We start from the raw sequence: 22,785 nt of genomic DNA on the forward strand, positions 1-22,785 counted from the left end.
ACTGAGGATACTATTGATCCTGTTGTCCTGTTATCATTGTCCTAAATGAGATTCATTTGAAGCAGATCCAGTGATTCCAAACTGGGTAATTCTATGAGATACTGTGGCAACTCTAAGCTGCACACCATTCGTACTTGGAATGAGGGTAGAATTTTTTTCCTCCTGAGAAGAGGCGGAGCGGCTGACAGGAAGGACAGATAATCTGATGAGTTGGTACCCGAGCTGTCCTGCTATCTCAGAAATTAAGTTCTAGCCGGTCTACTTCCTGACCCACTGCCAATTAAAGACTCTAAGAGTAGTCAATTAACAACCACTTTGGAGCCTTATCCTGTCTTGGATCCAATTACTTCAAATCTAGGCTGGATGAAAAAGAGTTACCGAACTGACTAGCACTCTACAGGCAGACTGTCAGTTTGTGGTAAGAGGGGGTCTCTCTCAACCAGCACTAACTCATGCAAAAATGAAAGGATTTGGCATTGAGCCTTGGAGAGACACTTGCCTGCCTTTGTATCTGACCTCCCCTGCCCCCTTTGCCCCGTGACCCTTAACACCACAGTTACCCTGGCAATGCCCAAACAACATCTACCTCTCTAACCTATGATACTGTATCTTAGGATCTGGGGGCAGCTGTTGTGCTTGCAGCAGCCAAGGCCTCCCTTAGTTTTGTAACCATTAAGAAATGAAACTAGCATTTTATTCCAGATTTCTTAATGGAATTTAAATTTCTCCAGCTGCAGTGTGGAATGATCTTATCATTAAACCATCCAGTGTATGTTTTTCTCAGACATGAATATTTTATGCTCCTTTGACAGGTAATTAACATAAGTAAAGCTTTTTTTTCATTCTTATGCTACTTTAAAGCAACTTTTTAAAATTGATTTTCATTACCTAAATAAATAGCAAATGATTACTTAAAATTATGAAAAAACGTATTGCAGTGGTAAGCATCAATGCAGAGCTGCAGCTCTGTCATTTTTACGCATTCGGCCTTAAAATGGCCTCTTAATACATAACATGTAATTGGTCAGGATTCTAGTTTAAATTTATTTCTTAAAGGAAAACTTGCATTTGTATGGTCATTTTCAGGGTCTCAGACCAATCCAAAATTCACTAAAGCCAGTAAAATAAAATGTACTGTTGTTGCAATATAGGCAACACAGTAAACAAATGGCACAGAATAATAATAATTGCAATGAAATGAAATCATGAAATAATTCTTTTGAGTGATGTTAGTTTTCATACTAAATCAGTAACAAGACAGTTTCTATTTCTTACAATTGTATCTTTTAATTTAAATATTTGCAGGATGTGGTCTCAACTACCACAAAAGATGTGCATTCAAAATCCCTAACAATTGCAGTGGTGTGCGGAAGAGGCGTCTTTCCAATGTTTCACTGACAGGGCTGAGCTCTTCACGGTCCATCTCTAATGACCTGTCGCCAACTGCACCAGATGAGATCTTGCTGGTAGGTTGTTTTTCAGATATCCACATATCATTAGAATAAAATGTTAGACACACTACCAATATCTCCTTGAAAACACACATGGCACATTTGTACAATGTGCAATGAGTTGACACAAAGCTCGAATCCTGAATTTTAACGGGACTAAATAAATGAAATCTTTTAATTTACAATGCAGTATAATTTGTAGCATTTAATAAATTTCACACACAATGATAGAATGTGACATCTGACATTGATGATTCAGAATTATTCTCTCAAACGTTGTTCACAGCAACTGATTACTGTAGAAATAAATTTAGCCCTCTTGTTATGCTGGGGGACTTCAAGTGCCCCCTCCATTCCCCAAGAGAAAAAAACAGCTTTACTGAAAAAGCTTTGATTCATGCAATTTAATAAGAAAGGGCTTAAAATTTAATGATAATAACTTACATAATTTGAATGATAATAATGAGTTAATAGATGGCTTACTAGTATATGAATTGAATAATTGGCTTCTATTTCTTTCACGTTTTTGTTTAAATGGATGCTATATTTAACTTTCAAGGGAGTCAAGAGGTTCAGGGGATATCAAAATGCATTAGCCCTGCTGCTAATTCATAAACTGTAAAATATTCTGTCTTGATGCTTCATCAATAACTTTGAGAATTGTAGATGAGGCTCCAGATATGGCAAGATACTTTTACACTTCTTCAGGAAGTGTCACCTTTCTATGCCACTATCTCACTTTCTCCATTTCAATTTGGTGCTGCTCTGTGTATCAGTGCTTGGCCTAATTCTGTGACATGTTTTCAAATCAGAATTGTGGACTAATCCCTGACCTTTAATTTCCTGTATGAGCATAACCTGGAGTTCACGGCCGAAATCTATGCATTCATTCTGTTGCAAGGTAAACCCGAATTCCCTCTCAGTCTCATGAGAACACACATCCAAATGGATGTGAACAATCTAAACCTTAGAAGAGCACCAAAAACATGTTATATATTGTTCAAGTATGAAAACTAAGGCTTCAACTAGTATCCATGCACACTGGGCGCAGTGTGTTTTAGAACCTGCAATCAGGAAAGCTTTTCCATTTTTAGCATGATTTCAATTCATGCCATGAAAAGACATTTTTAAAAACAGAAAAAACAGTGCAGAATTAAATGAAGTTTCTTTTTTTAACAGCCAACTGTAGTTGATAATACAATTTAAAGAAAGCCTCTGAAGAAGTGCAATTGCAAGGATTAGAGCTAGTTTTAAGATCAAAGGTGTGTTGAGATGGAGGGATAGAAAAGTACCTGTAAAGGATATAAATGATTCCCTGTTCTTCTCAGTGATAAGATTTGTTGATTATGACTCTAGACATGGGGAGGAAATTATAAGTCCACTTGATTTACTTCCCAAAAACAGGCAGCCTTAACTCAACAACAAATTCACAGTTCCACTTTCTCTGCTCTCTGATGTTGCCAGTTACAGAAAGGTTAGACACACCACACTACAAAATGTTGTTAGTTGAAGTGGTTGTAGTCCTGGAATTGGCTGCTCCCAATAGTTTGATTTATTATAAATTACTTGGGACTTAATAATATTGGTATGATTTTTTCATAGCTTTAGTATGATGCAAATAATTATACAGGACTACTTACCAAATGCAATATATTTGCAAATTTACTTCATGCAATTTTTCATCCATTATATGATTTGGAGAAAGAAGCAAGTACCCTAACTATTTTCAACTTGCTCAGAGCAATTTATTGTAAATAAAGGTCTAAATATCTAAATGAAGACCTTGGCTGGAGTATTGGGTACTGTTCTGTGCACCATATAGTAAAGATGCAAAGGCATCGGAGAGAGTGCAGAAGTGATTTACTAGAGTGGTTTCAGGTATGAAATACTTCAGCTATGAAGATAGATTGAAAAAGTCGGGTCTATTCTCCCCAGAGAGAAAAAGGTTGAGAGGAGATCTGATTTAAGTTCTCAGATCATGAGCAGGCTGGACAGACTAATAGTGTGAAGCTGCTTTTGCTTGTAAAGGCATAGATTTAACGCCATGAGCAATCAAAGCAAGAGACTGGTGAGAAAAAAATAACTTCTCACATTGATGTGTTAGAGTATGGAAAGCACAGCCTGGAAATGTGATGGAGGTAGGTTTAGGTGAGGTATTCAAGAAGGCATTGGATTATTTTTGGATAGGTAATGGTGTGCAGGGATATGGAGAAGAAACAGGTAATTGACACCAGATAATAGGGCCACTGCAGGCACAATGGACCAAATTGTCACTTTTTGCTCTATAATAATTTGTGATTCAGTGAGGTGGCAGTACCAACTTTCTTACATAACAAGATCTGTTAAAGAGATACTGGTTTCTTTAATAACCCAGGCTAAATGATACTGGATAAAAACCAAAAGTACTGCAGATTCTGGAAATCAGAAACAGAACAGAAATTGCTGGGAAAGCTCAGCAGGTCTGGCAGCATCTGTGGAGAGAAATCAGAATTAACATTTCAGATTCCATTCTGAGGACCCAAAACATTAACTCTGATTTCTCTCCACAAATGCTGCCAGACCTGCTGAACTTTTCCAGCAGTTTCTGTTTTGTTTCTCAGTAGATGCTGGCCTTTGCCATATGTAATAGTCTTTTTCAATGCTGCGTAATGGCACTTGAGCTACAGAATGCTGCAGCCAATTTTCAAGGACTGATGAATCAAGTTGTAACTGGTTTTCCTCATGTTTACCTTGGTGATGTATATGCTGGTACACGGAGATACTTTTGAACGACCAGTTGAAAATCTTAGAAGTTCTGTTTAAACAATTACAGTTAACTGATTTGCTAATAAACCTTGCCAAATATCAGTTGCCAAAAGCCTAGACAACCTAGCTAGGGCACATATTAGGTCAAGCATAAGTGCTGTCAAGATCAGCAAAAATACTTGTTCTGGTGGAGTTACCTGCCCCTAACACTATGTGAGAAACTGCGAGATTTCTGGGGATGCATAGTTTGTACCAAACCTCAGCATTATCATTGCTCCACTGACAGATTTAATGCAAAAGAGATCCAAAGTGATGTGGTTAGGTGAATGCCTAGCAGCTTTAGATTGTTTTGTTACTTTTCAACATTGGATGCCCCTAATTTTGCTGAAGTATTCAAGGGAGCAATCAATGATGGTGACAGAAGCCAGTGGGCTACTTCTTGAGAAAGTTAAATCAACACCAAATATGATGCTCTACATTGAAGAAGAAACTTTGGGGTTGTGCTGGCTCTTGAATGTTTTGAAGTTTATGTACATCACAGATACATGGAAACAATTGTATATACTGATCATAGCCACTTTAACCTTTGTGGAAGAATTCAAAGAAAATGCCAGACTTTTTGAGTGAAGTTTGTAGTTACAGTCTTATCACTTCATGATTGATCACATGGTGGGAAATGATGAAATTGCTGATGCTTTGTCAAAAATGTAACTTTGTATGAATTACATAAGTACCAAGAAGCTAATATAGAGAACTGTATAGGTGACAGGTAATAAAGTGAATGAAAATGCGTATAAATGTGTCTTAATTTTGAAAGGGGTATTTTTATTTCTGTCCACTTTGTAACAAAGTATACTTGAAATTGATGCTTTACTTTTCTAACTTTTGAGAAGTGTTATGAAGGCTTCATATTTAATAATTTTATGAACTTGATTATCACAGATTGTGGATACCCAAATTGTTTTTTTAAGCATTTAATGAAAGAACATTGGATTTTTTTTTAATAAGGCATTTTTGATAGTTGTGTGTCTTGTGATAACTGCTGGTAATTTCCTATTTCATTAAATGAAACCTTGTGGTAGGTCCTGTGTGATATCTGGAACCCTGATTCACCTCCATCTCATGAGAAGCCTTTGAACGGGTTTGTTGATATTTTGTGGACAATTGCATCTGCAAATATCCCCAGAAACAACATAGAACATAGAACATTACAGCACAGTACAGGCCCTTCGGCCCTCGATGTTGTGCCGACCTGTCATACCGATCTCAAGCCCATCTAACCTACACTATTCCATGTACGTCCATATGCTTGTCCAACGACGACTTAAATGTACCTAAAGTTGGTGAATCTACTACCATTGCAGGCAAAGCGTTCCATTCCCTTACTACTCTCTGAGTAAAGAAACTACCTCTGACATCTGTGCTATATGTTTCACCCCTCAATTTAAAACTATGCCCCCTCGTGCTCGCCGTCACCATCCTAGGAAAAAGGCTCTCCCTAAATACCCTATCTAGCCCTCTGATTATTTTATATGTTTCAATTAAGTCACCTCTCAACCTTCTTCTCTCTAATGAAAACAGCCTCAAGTCACTCAGCCTTTCCTCGTAAGACCTTCCCTCCATACCAGGCAACATCCTAGTAAATCTCCTCTGCACCCTTTCCAAATCTTCCACATCCTTCTTATAATGCAGTGACCAGAACTGTACACAATACTCCAAGTGCGGCCGCACCAGAGTTTTGTACAGCATCACCATAACCTCTTGGTTCTGGAACTCAATCCCTCTATTAATAAAAACTAAAACACTGTATGCCTTCTTAACAGCCCTGTCAACCTGGGTGGCAACTTTCAAGGATCTGTTTACATGGACACCAAGATCTCTCTGCTCATCTACACTGCTAAGAATCTTACCATTAGCCCTGTAATTTGCCTTCCGGTTACTCCTACCAAAGTGCATCACCTCACACTTGTCTGCATTAAACTCCATTTGCCACCTCTCAGCCCAGCTCTGCAGCTTATCTATGTCTCTCTACAACCTACAGCATCCTTCGTCACTATCCACAACTCCACCGACCTTAGTGTCATCTGCAAATTTACTAACCCATCCTTCTACGCCCTCATCCAGGTCATTTATAAAAATGACAAACAGCAGTGGACCCAACACCGACCCTTGCGGTACACCACTAGTAACTGGTCTCCAGGATGAACATTTCCCATCAACTACCACCCCCTGTCTTCTTTCAGCAAGCCAATTTCCGACCCAAACTGCTATATCTCCCACAATTCCATTCCTCTGCATTTTGTACAATAGCCTACTGTGGGGAACCTTATCGAACACCTTGCTGAAATCCATATACACCGCATCAACCGGTTTACTCTCATCTACCTATTTGGTCACCTTCTCAAGGAACTCAATAAGCTTTGTGAGGCATGACCTTCCCTTCACAAAACCATGCTGACTATCCCTAATCAATTTATTCTTTTCTAGATGATTATAAATCCTATCCCTTATAACCTTTTCCAACACTTTACCAACAACTGAGGTAAGGCTCACTGGTCTATAATTACCAGGGTTGTCTCTACTCCCCTTCTTGAACAGGGGAACCACATTTGCTATCCTCCAGTCATCTGGCACTATTCCTGTAGACAATGACAAGTTAAAGATCAATGCCAAAGGCTCGGCAACCTCCTCCCTGGCTTTCCAGAGGATCCGAGGATAAATCCCATCCGGCCCAGGAGACTTATCTATCTTCACCTTCTGAAGGATTTCTAATACCTCTTCCTTCTGAACCTCAATCCCACCTAGTCTAGTAGCCTATATCTCAGTATTCTCCTTGACAACATTGTCGTTTTCTGGAGTGAATACTGTTGAAAAATATTCATTTAGCGCTTCCCCTATCTCATCTGACTCCACACACAACTTACCACTACTATCCTTGATTGGGCCTAATCTTACTTTCGTCATTCTTTTATTCGTTCAGTACATATAGAAAGCCTTAGGGTTTACCCTGATCGTATCTGCCAACAACTTCTCATGTCTCCTCCTGGCTCTTCTGAGCTCTCTCTTTAGGTCTTTCCTGGCTACCTCGTCCTAACATCTCATCCTAACATAAGCCTTCCTCTTCCTCTTGACCAGAGATTCCACCTGCTTCGTAAACCACGGCTCCCGCACTCTACAGCTTCCTCCCTGCCTGACGGGTACATATTTATCTAGGACACACAGGAGCTTTTCATGCATGTGTTCATCCATTTTTGTGCATCAGAATGTCAGACTGACAAGAGCTCAGTCTTATTAGCCAAGAGTTTTTATTTGTAGTATTTGGAGAGAGATTTTCTTTCCTCCTTACCTGTTGTGTGTATGTGTGTGCATATGTTTTGAGTTGTTTAGAGTGATAAACATTTCTATTTTCATATTACAAATTGAATGTGTGAACCAGTTTCTCATATTTGTGGAATATGTGTTGTTTTACAACATATCTATAATTTTATCTTGATTAAAGAAACCTGGGTGATGGATATCTTTTATTTTTAAGTCTATTACAGTGGAAACATTTAATTGACTGTATCGGGAACCAGTTAAAATAATGAAATGTATGTTGTGACCTGTGGAATAGCAGGGCTGAAGAAAGACAGTGAAATGTTCTTATTTCAGTTGTAATAATTTTTTAAATTTTTTTTAATGTGTGATATAATTGGGAAAACATTAGAATCCTAAATATATCTCAATTGTAATAGTGAAGGCATTGGCCTAATATACTGTAAACTGTTGGAAAAGCAAAATCACTGTCATGAACTTAAATTTCTCTGTTGGTAATTGACTTAATTTGAGATACTTTCAACTAAATTAGATATTGTTTGAGATTTCAATACTCCCATAATTTGCTAATTATTCATTCTGATTACTTGAAAATATTTCATCATGCTCTTAATTGGAGTTTTACTTTCAGAGTCTCCCTGTTTCCTCTGGTTTAGTCGACTTCTCTCCCTGCCATTGCTGTCCTCCATTTCCTTTCCTCTGTCCTCATTGCGAGTCCATGGGCAGCATCTGTTATTAAACAAAATATAAGAAAAAATGCCCCATTATCTCCTTAGCCATTTATTTTTATCAGTTATCACAGGAAAGAAAAGAAACTCTGGAACTGTTTGTATCCTTGGTTAACACAAGGCTCATTTACATTTTTTGTTTATAGTTTCCATCTGTTCTGGCATTTAATATACAGCGAAATGCTTCACATCCAAGACAGTAATGGATGAAAACACTGAAAGATTTCTAAAATCAACAAACTCGATCAATATCTAACTTCTAATATTTAAACAATGAAATCGCTGAAATGTTAACATTAAATCTGCCCAAGTCACCAAAATACTAATTCTGATCTCACAAATGTCACAAAAATATAGAAACATAAAAGCATAAAGAATAGGAGCAGGAGTAGGCCATTCAGTGCTTTGAGCCTGCTCTATCATTCAATATGATTCTGGCTCAGTGCCCTGTTTCTGCATTCTCTCCATGCTCTTTGATCCCTTTAGCTCTCCTTCTTGAAAACATTCAATGTCTTAGTCTTGACCACTCCCGGTGGCAGAGAATTCCACAGGCTCATGCTCTCTGAGTGAAGAAACTTTTCCTCATTTTAGTCCTAAATGGCCAACCCCATTTAAACTGTCACCTCTGTTTCTGGACTTCCTAGTCATCGGGAACATCCTCCCTGCACTTATCATCTAACCCTGTCAGAACTTTGGAGGTTTCTATAAGATCCCACCTCATTCTTCTAAACCAGAGTGAATATTGGCCAAAGCAAACCAGTCTGTCCTCTTATATCAGTCCTGCCTTCCTAAGAGCCAACTTGGTAAACTTTTATTGCACTCCTCCATAGCCAGAACATCCTTCCTCAGATAAAGATATTAAAACTGCGCATGATACACTGGATGTGATCTCACCAAGGCCCCATACAATTGCAGCAAGACATCCACTTTTCCATACTTGAACCTCTCACAATGAAAGCCAACATTTGCTGCGCTGACTTCATGCTGTATTTGCATGCTTACTTTCATCCAATGGCATACAAGAACAGCCAGGTCTTACTGCATTTCTGCATTGCCCAATCCATCACATTCAGATAATAATCCAATGTTCTGTTTTTGCTCCAAAAGTAGTTAACCTCATACTTACTACATTACACTTCATCTGCCATGCATTTTCCACTCGCCCAACTTGTTCACATCACACTGAAGCATCTCTGCATCCTTCTTACAGCTCACCATTCATATCAGCTTCGTGTCATCTGAAAACTTTTAAATATTACATTTCTTTCCCTCATCTAAATCATGATATATTGCAAATAGATGGGGTTCAAAGACTGTAAAGAAAAACTCTCAGCACAGAGCAGACAATGACCCAATGAGCTGCTCTCAGATCAAGTGTACATAAATGGGTGGGTAATTGGGGTATGTTATTTAAAGAGATAATGGTGGGTAGTTCATGGCAAATATGGAAAGAGTGCATTGGAGGAACTGTAACAACTGTTCATTCCTGTCTGGCACAGATAATAAAACGGGAAAGGTGGCCTGCACATGGCTAACAAGGGAATTCAGGAATAGTATTAGATTCAAGGTCTTGCTGAAATTTGGTCAAAAAAGCAGTAGACCTGATGATTGGGAGAAGTTTGGATTGCAGCAAAGGAGGGCAAAGAGATTGATTAGGAGGTGGGAAATAGAGTGTGATGGTGAGACTGCAGGGAAAATACAAACTGACTGTAAAAATTGGATGTGTTAATTTCACGGAGTGTTTCTATCTGTGGGTTCCAGTGAGTTGTCTTATGCAATTCACCAGTCATTGTGTCTGTTTTGAACCAAACAAAACCATGGAGGACAGTGATTCCATAATGCATTCTCTATGGCAATGTCTCAATCAATCAGAGGCATCTTGCCAACCAATCAGCAGCTTTTTCTCATTCAATAGAAATTGTTACTCTCTCTAAAATTTGGTATTCTTGTATCTATCTTGATGAGTGCAAGATGAAAAGCTTCAACAGCATTTCTAATGTTTTCAGCAATACTTACGGTCTGCACTGTCATGTGACTGTTTCTCTCATGAGTACAGCTCAACTATTGAATGTGACTGAAAATTCTAATGGTAACCCAGTGAACACTATTAGTAGGTAGTGACAATTAAGTGAATTTCAATGAAATTTACAAAGAATTCTCAATGGACTTAATTGAAATATTATCCTTGTAAATTGCACTGGAATACAGTTATTAACTAGATAAATTTCACTCAAGTATGAACATTAGCCCAATGACACTGAGTTGACAATAACTTTACTGTAACAAGTATCACAAAAATACTAATATTAGCTTCAGGAATAGCACAGGGATACAGCCATTAAGCCACTAAATGTCAATGCAATGCTATCATTGACGGAATGGATGTTACTAAAATACTAGTGTTACCCAAAAAGATGATATTAAAATGTTGTGAACTCAATAAGCATTCCTGAAATGCTAACATTAGTGCAATGAAATGTTAAAACTAGAATTAGCCCCAATAACTGTCATTAAAATATTGTAGTTATTTTCAATGCACGTCACTGAAATGCTAGCGTACTGAAAAGCGTCATTTAAACACTAATGTTGCCCAATGTCACTGAAATGCTAACATTTATAGAATAAATGTCACTGAAATGCTGATGTCAGGTCACTGAATATCACATTTATATGGATGTTAATTACTCTAGTGAATGTCACTAATTCTAACCCGAAGGTTATGTGCTTTGGAATATGCCTTGAAAGGAATTTCAGCTTTCCTTCACTGAAGATTTGTTAAACAATTCCCCCAGCAACATGTTGAAAGCTCATTCTTTGAATTTAACAACTATAAGGTGCGTGTTACACAACCAGATGTCACAAACATACTGTCTCTCACTCTTCAATTATTGTAAAATCAATGGCTAAAGTGGAATGTTTAAATTTAAAGCAATTTTCAACATTATATTATCAAATCAAATGATTTGTGAAATTCATTTAAATACAATTGCTTACGTAACATTGTCTTTGATAACATTTATAATATCTTATCCTTCTTTAATTTCATTTTGCCTTGAAATTGTTGCTTTATTGTACATGGTTACACTGATGATTTTTATTTTTAAATGTGGTGTTTAGGGACTTTGGATATTGGCTATATTGATGTAAAAGGTAGCTTGTATGCAAAGCAAATAAAAAACAAATGGACTATCTGCTGTGTCCACCTATTAATGCAAAGAGGTTGCCTTCATATGTGAAAGGAAAGCTAAAACTCAAATAAATATTGTCTTTTTATTCAGCTATTTACTTTTACGTTAAATTCTTGTTGACATTATAAGTAATCTTTAACTGTTCTGGTCATTGTTCTTAATTAAGTTAAAGTAACCAACATCCCATAAACTTTTAGACTTTTGGGAACAAATTGTATAATGTTCTGATGAAGGGTCATTGGCCTTGAAACATAAGCTTTGTTTAGCTCCCCACAGATGCTGTCAGGCTTGCTGAGTTTCCCCAAAGCCTTCTGTTTTTGTTTCAAATTTCCAGCATCCACAGTACTTTGTCTTATATTAATTTGTCCAATGTGTGATCTGGTCTTAAAGTAGTCATTCATGAATTTCTTCCCCTGTTGTCTGCACCTCTCAATATTAACCTGAGAAATTGTAAATTGTTGTAACCTTATTTGGTGTTCCTAACAAACGTACACACATTGTCAAAGTGCCATTCTTGCTGACAAGTGAGGCAAATATTTACCACCATCAGCTAATTTGTTGAAAAATACATTGGGAAAATAAATTAAAAAAAAATTGTGAACAAAAGCCCAATTCATAAAATAGGTGTCTCTTTTCTTTTGTACTCTTATTGTAGCTGGTTGCAGTTGAGCAATAGATTGATTGTGTTTGCCTTTTCCTTGTAAAAGTGATAAAGACATTTTAATCTTAAATGAAGATTGTGGCCACGAATTTCAATAATCTGGAATCACAAAGCACAATTGCTCCCTTACCTTCATTGCAAGCAGCATATAAACTTTGAGCTGCCTTCTAATTTAAATGATAGTGGCATGAAGCCAGCACCAACTACACTGTTGAGTGTCTGCCCTCATGAGGAAAGCGTGTAGTCGATGCTGATGAGCTTCAGCACCAACTGAAACCCATCTTTCTCAATGTAGAAGAGTTGGTTAACTCGCTGAACGTACCATGAATCCAATCATGATGCAGTTTCTTAGTTTTCAGGGCAGCACAAGCAAAAGCCACCCACTATCTGAGTGCTACAGTGGAAGCTTGGGCTGAATTGATGCAAGCCCCGAATGTTACCATTGCAGCTTGCGATCCCAATGTTGAAAGGTGCTTACAGGGGATTACAACAGCCCAGCAATCTGGACTCCCAATGCTTTCAAAAGGGCTTCACTGGGGGAGGAGGGTCCATGGTTTCATGAAACACGAAACTGTATATTTCCTTGACAAAATGAAAGCAGAGATCATCCCAGCACTCTGTCTTCTCTAGAGCTCTTGCTGTCTGTTGGAGTGCACAACTCTGCTTTCAAGAAGAGAGCTGCTGTGTTTTTCCTACAAAACAATCTGTAACCTCCTTCAGTAAAATCGAGCCATTCAGCAACCGCTGGGGTGAAAGTTAAAATCCCCTCTGACTGTATAGGAGCACTGTGACAGGCAAAGATATTGACGTCAGGCACTCAGAGAATGCACAGTAGTGAAATGTGGACATCTGTATTCAATATGACATGATTTCATTTCCTAATTTGGTTTTGAATGTTGCTTTGTTCTTGGCTTTTATTTTGTGTTGTGTTATTTTGCTACTTGGTGACAGAGGCCAAGGAACAGTTGGTGAAAAGGGAATTATCAGTTCTGAAGACGAGTCATATTGGACTCGAAAAGTTAACACCGTTTTTTACGCTACGGATGCTGCCCAACCTGTTGAGTTTCTCCAGCACTTTGGTTTAACTTCAAAACACCAGCATCCATATCATTTTGCTTTTGTTTGATAGCTAATCAACTGATTGGGTTATATTCAGTGGAGGGGGTAGTGTGATTCCTGTTCTGCCCTTCCTGCTCACTATTGGCAGTTTTGGGATCAGCGAAAGTCATGATCCCATCTATCCCTGTTACCGACTCTGGGCGAGCAGGCTCTGGATGTACAATCCCAGGTGTATTCAGATCATAAATGCAGCCACCACTAATGTATTGTGAACATGCCATAAATATACCATGAATGTACCATAGAAGTGGCGTGCATGCAATAACTGCTTTGTAAAAGATAAATTACTGATCAGTAAAAATAATATACCTATACTTGTGCTAAGATTAGTAGTGATACTAGCACGGAGATGTGGCTAGTGGCTCTGGCTTTTGTCGCCTCGGGACATGGAGAAGCGAGGTATTTTAAGTTGTTTACCACAGTGCAGTACACGGAATCTAGTTGCAGTACTGTTGGTCTATCCACTTTTCAGCGTGGAACGAGAGCAGCAGGTGCAGTGTGACTTTTCTTTTGCATATAAATCTTTTCATCTTAAAATAAACGAACACCAGTCTTTCTTTCCGATCTTTAAATCTACTGATTTTGGATGTTTCCGTCTCCACCTGAATAGCAATTATTTCCTTTGAAGCAATGCAGCAATTGCTATTTCGACGTAGTTCAACAGAAATTGCAACATATGTCTAGTAATATTACAGCAAATTATACAAAGAACTGGGACATAGGAATCCTTTTATAGGAATTGACTGTATATATTGATGAGTATTGCATTTACTGCCATTCTATTCATTTTCAGATATTTGTGCTAGTCTGGAAACGATATACATCACACACAACGAACCTATTAGTTTTGATAGCAAAGAAAATAATGTGTGCTGTGTATGCAGTTTAATTAAATCTTCAAACGTATTTGTAATTTACACTGAATGTTTAATGTTTCCTATTGGGAGACTCATGGGATTAGACATAAGAGGTTTGTGTTTACAACAAAATAAAAGCAGCTGTTGAAAAGAACACCTTTAAAAACCTGTAAAAATGTCTGTGGGATAAATAAATGTAAAATAAAATCGCACAATATCAGCAGCTGGCATGGACCTTTAACCCTTTACTCTTGCCATTTTGAATTATTAATATATTAAGCAGTGGAGATTTTTGTTTTCTGAAGCCAAATGTATGTTTGGAAAGTATTCTTAAAGGGGATTCTTGTGAAGGAATGCTGCAAGGCTCATATTTTTCTATTAATGATCATCGTTATGGTTGGCGACCTTCCATCTGTGAGAGATAATGCAAATGCAGACTCAGAACTTTAATGAGGTCAAATGAGATCATCCACTGCACTTCTTTTCATGGCTGATCAAGTCAATTGTGGAAAGCATAAAAGCCTCCACAAGTGCCATGTATGAAGTTACCCCTTGTGGGTGATGCGGGATGCTTTCCATTGATGCCTGTTTGGAGAGCTGGTGTCTGCTTCAGAGATCATATGTGTTTTGTGTCATTGCACTCTCATTCTAATGAAAAGAATGTTATGGATTCAAGCTCCACTCCAAAGACCTAAAAATAAGATGGTTAGTGGTAATTAAAAATAAGCACAAAATAAGCAAAAATGACTTCTCACCTGGCGTGTGTCCATTACTACCACCTATTCTGAAATTCTAGGGTATCTCTCTCTGTCACAATTATACCATTTCCAGACAGATACTCCTTAGTAGAATAGAAACTGGGAAAGCAGTAGAAGCTGCTGAAGTTTACAATGGATAATGTGACACAATGTCACCTTACTTTGTTTTGGATCTGAATTCAGTTGAGGCACCATGACACTGATAGTTGCCAGTGCAGCCCAAGGTGCAACACTGACGTGTGGCAGTGGATTGGGGATGTTCTTTGAGGCTGGCATATATCAGATGCCAATGTCTGTGGATGTGTGCTGTGTGTATGAAGCATGCCCTGAGCATTTGGTACCCAGTGTCCAAAGTGGTGGTGGTTTGGAAAGCGGAATTCACAAAATACCCAGGCTGATTTTCATGTTGTCTTTACATGACATCTAGCTTATTCAGCAAATTTGGTGAGATCGAAGGCTGAAGAGGCATTTTGGATGGTCAATAAATCTTTCAACAAGCGATAATCCCATTTAATTGCCACCTTACAGAGAAACTCACCATGCCACTTATGAAAATCACAGAAGATGTTATGGGATCTTCCTGACATTGTGATTGGCCTTGCCGGATTTTTCATCCAATCCTGCCACATATCTTACCATAGCCCATGTCACTCAAACCCTTCGAAGATTCTGCACAGAGATAATGGGAACTGCAGATGCTGGAGAATCCGAGATAACAAAGTGTGGAGCTGGATGAACACAGCAGGCCAAGCAGCATCTTAGGAGCACAAAAGCTGACGTTTCAGGCCTAGACCCTTCATCAGAACATTTTTTTCTGCTTGGCCTGCTGTGTTCATCCAGCTCCACACTTCGGTATCTCGAAGATTCTTCACAGCCTCTTTATTTCAGCAGAGCCAAGTTTGCACCCCTTCTGAAACATCACTGCACTTAGGAGGTATTAGATATTTTCCAATGACTTCATGTTTATTCTCTGAATTCTTGCTCTGTCTTTCTGTAAATGTAAAATTGTATTAAAATTAAATGGTCAAAATAATTTGCAGATACAGAAGGCAATGCTGCAATGGTATTTGCACTGGACTATTAATCCAGAAACTCGGCCAAAATTCTGAAGACCCTGGTTTAAATAATGCCATGGCAGAAGGTGGAATTTGAATTCAATTTGAAAAGAAATCTGGAACTAAGAATCTTCTGATGACCATGAAGCCATTGTTGATTATTGGAAAAGCCCATCTGGTTCACTAATGTCTACAGGGAAAGAAATCTGCCATCTTCATCTGGTCTGGCCTACATGTGACTCCAGACCCGCAGCAATGAGGTTGACTCTGAACTGCCAAATGAAATAGCTTGGCAAGCCATTCAGTTGTACCAGTCACTAAAAAGTCCCAAAGAAATGAAACCGGATGATTCACAAGGTATTGACCTGGGACCGAGCCAAAGAGATAACAGCAGAAACAGCCCTGTTGAGTCTGCAAAATCCTCCTTCCTAACAGCTGAGGGCTAGTGCCAGAATTGGGAGAGCTGTCTCACAGACTAGTCAAGCAACAGCCTGACATATTCATACTCACAGAATCATACCTTACAGACAATGTCCTAGACACCACTATCACCGTCCCTGGGTATATCCTGTCTCACCAGCAGGACAGACCCAGCAGAGGGAGAGGCCCAGTGGGATACAGGCAGAGGGAATTGCCCTGGGAGTCCTCAACATTGACTCCGAACCTCACAAAGTCCCATGGCTTCAGGTTAAACATGGTCAAGGAAACCTCCTGCTGATTACCACATACCGTCTTCCCTCAGCTGATGAATCAGTACTCCTCCTTATTAAACAACACTTGGAGGAAGCACTCAGGATAGCAAAGGCGCAAAACATATGCTGGGTGGGAGATTTCAATGGGGCTTTATCAAGAGTGGCTCAGCAGCAGTACTGATCGAGCTGATCAGGTCCTAAAGGACATAGCCGCTAGACTGGGTCTACAGTAGGTAGTTAGGGAACCAACAAGAGGGAAAAAACATACTTGAACTCTTCTTTACCAATCTGCCAGCTGCAGATGCATCTGTCCATGACAGTATTGGTAAGAGCGACCATCGCACAGTACTTGTGTAGACGAAGTCCCACCTTAACATTGAGAACAACCTCCATCATGCTGTGTGACCCCATCACTGTTCTAAATGGGACAGACTTGAAATGAATCTAACAACTCAAGATTAGGTATCTATGAGGGCCATCAAAGCAGCAGAATTGTACTCCAGCACAATCTGTAACCTCATGGCTTGGCATCTCCGCCACTGAACCATTACTATCAAATGAGGGGGATCAACCCTCATTCAATGGATTGTGCAGGAGGCCATGCCAGGAGCAGCACCAGGCATATCTAAAGCTGAGGTGTCAACCTAGCGAAGCCGCCAAACAGGATTATTTGCACACTAAACAGCATAAGCAGCAAGTGATAGACAGAGCTAAGCAATCCCACAAACGGATCAGATCTAAGCTCTGCAGTCTTGCCACATCCAGTCATGAATGATGGTGGACAATTACAAAGCTCAATGGATGAGGAGTCTCTACAAATATCCCCATCCTGGTGAGGCGTAACGCGTCAGTGCAAAAGGTAAAGCTGAAGCTTTTACAACAATCTTCAGCCACAAATGCTAAGTGGATGATATATCTCGCCCTCTTCCAGTGGTCCTGGCATTACAGATACTAGTCTTCAGCCAATTTTATTCACTCCATGTGACATCAATAAATGGTTGAAGACACTGGATAAAGCAAAGGCTATGGGTCCTGATACCATTCCGGCAGTCGTCCTGACGTCTTGTGCTCCAGAACTTGCTGGTCCCTTGGCCAAGCTCTTCCAGTCCAGTTACATCTATCCAGCAATGTGGAAATTTGCCCAGGTGTTTTCTGTACATAAAAAGCAGGACAAATCCAACTCGGCCAATTACCACCCATCAGTCTGCTCTCGATCATCAGTAAAGTGATGGAAGGTGTCATCAACAGTGCTGTGAAGCAGCACTTGCTCAGTGATGCCCAGTTTGGGTTCTGTGAGGGCCACTCAACTTCTGATGTCAATACAGCCTTGGTTCAAACATGGACAAAAGAGCTGTATACCAGAGGTGAGGTGAGTAAGCCATCAAGGAGCAAACCTGGAATCAATGGGTATTGGGGGCAAACTCTCTGGTGGTTAGAGTCATACCTGACAGTGGAACATGGTTATGCTCTTGAATGTCAGTCGTCTCAGCTCCAGGATATTTCTATTAGAGTTGCTCAGGACAGTGTTCTTGGCCCAACCATCTTCAACTGCTTCGTCAATGACCTTCCGCCCATCATAATGTCAGAAGTGGGGATATTCGCCAATGATGGCTCAATATTCAGCACTATTCACTTCTTCTCAGATGCTGATGCAGTCAATATTTATGTGCAACAAGATCTGGATAATATGCATGCTTGGGCTAACAACTGGCAAGTAACATTCATGCCACAAAAATGCCAGGCTATGACCATCACCAGTAACAGACAATCTAACCACAACCCCTTGAAATTCAGTGCTGTTACCATCACTTAATCCCCCACTATTAACATCCTGGGGGTGATCATTGATCTGAAACTCGACAGGACTTGCCACATAAACACACTGTCCACAAAAGCAAGTCACAGACCAGGAATACTGTGGCAAATAACTCACCTCCTGACTCCCCAAAGTATTTCCATTATCTGGAAGGCACAGGTCAGGAGTGTGATACAATATTCCCCACCAGCCTGGATGAGTGCAGTCCCAACAACACTAAAGAAGCTAGACACCATCCAGGACAGTGCGGCCTGCTTGATTGGCACTACATTCACAAGCATCCACTCCCTCCACTATTAATGCTCAGTAGCAGCAGTATGCCCTATCTGCAAGATGCACTGCAACAATTCACCTCGGACAGCATCTTACAAACTCTGACCAAATCTATTTAGAAAGACAAAGGCAGCAGATACATGGGAAAACCACCACCTCTGGTTTCCCTCCAAGCCACTCACCATCCTGACTTGGAAATACATCACCATCCCTTCCCCGTTCCTGGGTCAAAATCCTGCAATTCCCTCTCCACGAACATGTGAGTTGATCTACAGCAAGTCAACTTCAGCGGTTCAAGAAGGCAGCTCACCATGACCTTCTCAAGGGCAACTAGGACCGGGCAATAAATGCTGGCCTGCCAGTGACGTCCACTTCACATAAATGAAAAACAAATTGCAAATTTATTTGAAGATAATAAAATGTGAGGCTGGATGAACACAGCAGGCCAAGCAGCATCTCAGGAGCACAAAAGCTGACATTTCGGGCCTAGACCTTCATCAGAGAGGGGGATGGGGAGAGGGAACTGGAATAAATAGGGAGAGAGGGGGAGGCAGACCGAAGATGGAGAGTAAAGAAGATAGGTGGAGAGAGTATAGGTGGGGAGGTAGGGAGGGGATAGGTCAGTCCAGGGAAGACGGACAGGTCAAGGAGGTGGGATGAGGTTAGTAGGTAGATGGGGGTGCGGCTTGGGGTGGGAGGAAGGGATGGGTGAGAGGAAGAGCCGGTTAGGGAGGCAGAGACAGGTTGGACTGGTTTGGGGATGCAGTGGGTAGGGGGGAAGAGCTGGGCTGGTTGTGTGGTGCAGTGGGGGGAGGGGACGAACTGGGCTGGTTTAGGGATGCAGTAGGGGAAGGGGAGATTTTGAAACTGGTGAGGTCCACATTGATACCATTAGGCTGCAGGGTTCCCAGGCGGAATATGAGTTGCTGTTCCTGCAACCTTCGGGTGGCAACATTGTGGCAGTGCAGGAGGCCCATGATGGACATGTCATCTAGAGAATGGGAGGGGGAGTGGAAATGGTTTGCGACTGGGAGGTGCAGCTGTTTGTTGCGAATCGAGCGGAGGTGTTCTGCAAAGCGGTCCCCAAGCTTCCGCTTGGTTTCCCCAATGTAGAGGAAGCCGCACCGGGTACAGTGGATGCAGTATACCACATTGGCAGATGTGCAGGTGAACCTCTGCTTAATGTGGAATGTCATCTTGGGGCCTGGGATAGGGGTGAGGGAGGAGGTGTGGGGGCAAGTGTAGCATTTCCTGCGGTTGCAGGGGAAGGTGCCGGGTGTGGTGGGGTTGGAGGGCAGTGTGGAGCGAACAAGGGAGTCACGGAGAGAGTGGTCTCTCCGGAAAGCAGACAGGGGTGGGGATGGAAAAATGTCTTGGGTGGTGGGGTCGGATTGTAAATGGCGAAAGTGTCGGAGGATGATGCGTTATATCCGGAGGTTGGTAGGGTGGTGTGTGAGAACGAGGGGGATCCTCTTAGGGCGGTTGTGGCGGGGGCGGGGTGTGAGGGATGTGTTGCGGGAAATACGGGAGACGTGGTCAAGGGCGTTCTCGATCACTGTGGGGGGAAAGTTGCGGCCCTTAAAGAACTTGGACATCTGGGATGTGCGGGAGTGGAATGTCTTATCGTGGGAGCAGAAGCGGCGGAGGCGGAGGAATTGGGAATAGGGGATGGAATTTTTGCAGGAGGGTGGGTGGGAGGAGGTGTATTCTAGGTAGCTGTGGGAGTCGGTGGGCTTGAAATGGACATCAGTTACAAGCTGGTTGCCTGAGATGGAGACTGAGAGGTCCAGGAAGGTGAGGGATGTGCTGGAGATGGCCCAGGTGAACTGAAGTTTGGGGTGGAAGGTGTTGGTGAAGTGGATGAACTGTTCGAGCTCCTCTGGGGAGCAAGAGGCGGCGCCGATACAGTCATCAATGTACTGGAGGAAGAGGTGGGGTTTGGGGCCTGTGTAGGTGCGGAAGAGGGACTGTTCCACGTAACCTACAAAGAGGCAGGCATAGCTGGGGGCCATGCGGGTGCCCATGGCCACCCACTTAGTCTGTAGGAAGTGGGAGGAGTCAAAAGAGAAGTTGTTGAGGGTGAAGACGAGTTCAGCTAGGCGGATGAGAGTGTCGGTGGAGGGGGACTGGTCGGACCTGCGGGACAGGAAGAAGCGGAGGGCCTTGAGGCCATCTGCATGCGGAATGCAGGTGTATAGGGACTGGACGTTCATGGTGAATATGAGGTGTTGGGGGCCAGGGCCAACGCATCATCCTCCGAAACTTTCGCCATTTACAATCTGACCCCACCACCCAAGACATTTTTCCATCCCCACCCCTGTCTGCTTTCCGGAGAGATCACTCTCTCCGTGACTCCCTTGTTCACTCCACACTGCCCTCCAACCCCACCACACCCAGCACCTTCCCCTGCAACCGCAGGAAATGCTACACTTGCCCCCACACCTCCTCCCTCACCCCTATCCCAGGCCCCAAGATGACATTCCACATTAAGCAGAGGTTCACCTGCACATCTGCCAATGTGGTATACTGCATCCACTGTACCCGGTGCGGCTTCCTCTACATTGGGGAAACCAAGCGAAGGCTTGGGGACCGCTTTGCAGAACACCTCCGCTCAGTTCGCAACAAACAACTGCACCTCCCAGTCGCAAACCATTTCCACTCCCCCTCCCATTCTCTAGATGACATGTCCATCATGGGCCTCCTGCACTGCCACAATGATGCCACCCGAAGGTTGCAGGAACAGCAACTCATATTCCGCCTGGGAACCCTGCAGCCACATGGTATCAATGTGGACTTCACCAGTTTCAAAATCTCCCCTTCCCCTACTGCATCCCTAAACCAGCCCAGTTCGTCCCCTCCCCCCACAGCACCACACAACCAGCCCAGCTCTTCCCCCCCAACCATTGCATCCCAAAACCAGTCCAACCTGTCTCTGCCTCCCTAACCGGTTCTTCCTCTCACCCATCCCTTCCTCCCACCCCAAGCCGCACCCCCATCTACCTACTAACCTCATCCCACCTCCTTGACCTGTCCGTCTTCCCTGGACTAACCTATCCCCTCCCTACCTCCCCACCTATACTCTCTCCACCTATCTTCTTTTCTCTCCATCTTTGGTCCGCCTCCCCCTCTCTCCCTATTTATTCCAGAACCCTCACCCCATCCCCCTCTCCGATGAAGGGTCTAGGTCCGAAACGTCAGCTTTTGTGCTCCTGAGATGCTGCTTGGCCTGCTGTGTTCATCCAGCCTCACATTTTATTATCTTGGAATTCTCCAGCATCTGCAGTTCCCATTATTGCAAATTTATTTGAATTATTTGTCAAATCGTCGCTAAACAAAATGTTGCAAAGCTGATGAAACTGTTGGAAGTTTGTTTTGGTGAAAAGGTGAAAATTGTACTGGGTACTGTGCTAACAAATATCTGCATTTGGCAAAGGTCTTGTTACTGAGGCTTAGGACTTCACTACTGATTAGTTTCAGTTTACATGAAGCAGTGTGTGTGGACTCCAGTTCTGCTGATGGTGTGGAATGTGCTGATTGACAGATAAAGCACCGTACAGGATGTCTCAGGGCCTGGGCGAAGTGGCACACAGGTTCTTAGATGCACTCAGAAAGTCCTGATAGAGGAGTTCCAGAGGAAGAAGGGGATTTTGTACCCACTTTGCCCACCTATACCTCTACATTGCAGCACCTGGCACAGCTCTTCCTGGCTGAGATGGTCCTTCCAATCGCCCTGTAGACTACAGAGAAACTAATAGTAAGATACCCATTTATCAAGCACTATTTCCTTCTGCATCTCCGAGGAGATATAATAGACAAAGTGTTGATTCTACTCAACAGAGAGACCAATATCTGCGAAAAGAAGAACAGACTTAACCTTTCAGGTTGATGATCTTTCCAGATACTGAAGTGCTTTCAGTAGAGAATATCTTGATCAACAGTGATCAATTGCAGCTAAGATATGGAGAGGGTACATGGCCTGCGGTGTGCTGTATCTGGATAGACAATGAATTGGTACTTAACGCGTAGGAAAATTGGCTATGTTATGTCCATCATAGCCTTAAAACTCAAAACAAAGGCACAAGTAAGTGATGGTCTGTCTCCTTAAGGGAAAAGTTTCATGACTCCTT

General features: G+C 41.7%; 1 protein-coding gene and 1 long non-coding RNA gene across 3 annotated transcripts in view; one reads left to right on the forward strand and one right to left on the reverse strand.

Moving 5' to 3' along the window:
• prkd1 (protein kinase D1) overlaps positions 1–22,785 on the forward strand; it is a 323,251-nt gene that overhangs the window by 221,950 nt on the left and 78,516 nt on the right. Inside the window, exon 5 of the mRNA XM_059649207.1 lies at positions 1,306–1,466. Coding sequence (XP_059505190.1) covers positions 1,306–1,466 — 161 coding nt within the window. The remainder of the gene's footprint in view (positions 1–1,305; positions 1,467–22,785) is intronic.
• The window catches only part of LOC132210059 (uncharacterized), an 86,954-nt gene that overhangs the window by 25,256 nt on the left and 38,913 nt on the right, over positions 1–22,785 (reverse strand). Inside the window, exon 3 of one of the 2 annotated variants that reach the window (XR_009446244.1) lies at positions 8,137–8,240. This is a non-coding gene — a long non-coding RNA (uncharacterized LOC132210059). Of the gene's footprint in view, positions 1–7,966; positions 8,241–22,785 lie in introns of those variants that run through there. The other variant, XR_009446243.1, reaches the window with a different exon arrangement.

The sequence above is a fragment of the Stegostoma tigrinum genome, chromosome 10, assembly GCF_030684315.1.
Source record: "Stegostoma tigrinum isolate sSteTig4 chromosome 10, sSteTig4.hap1, whole genome shotgun sequence".
Lineage (NCBI taxonomy): Eukaryota > Metazoa > Chordata > Chondrichthyes > Orectolobiformes > Stegostomatidae > Stegostoma > Stegostoma tigrinum.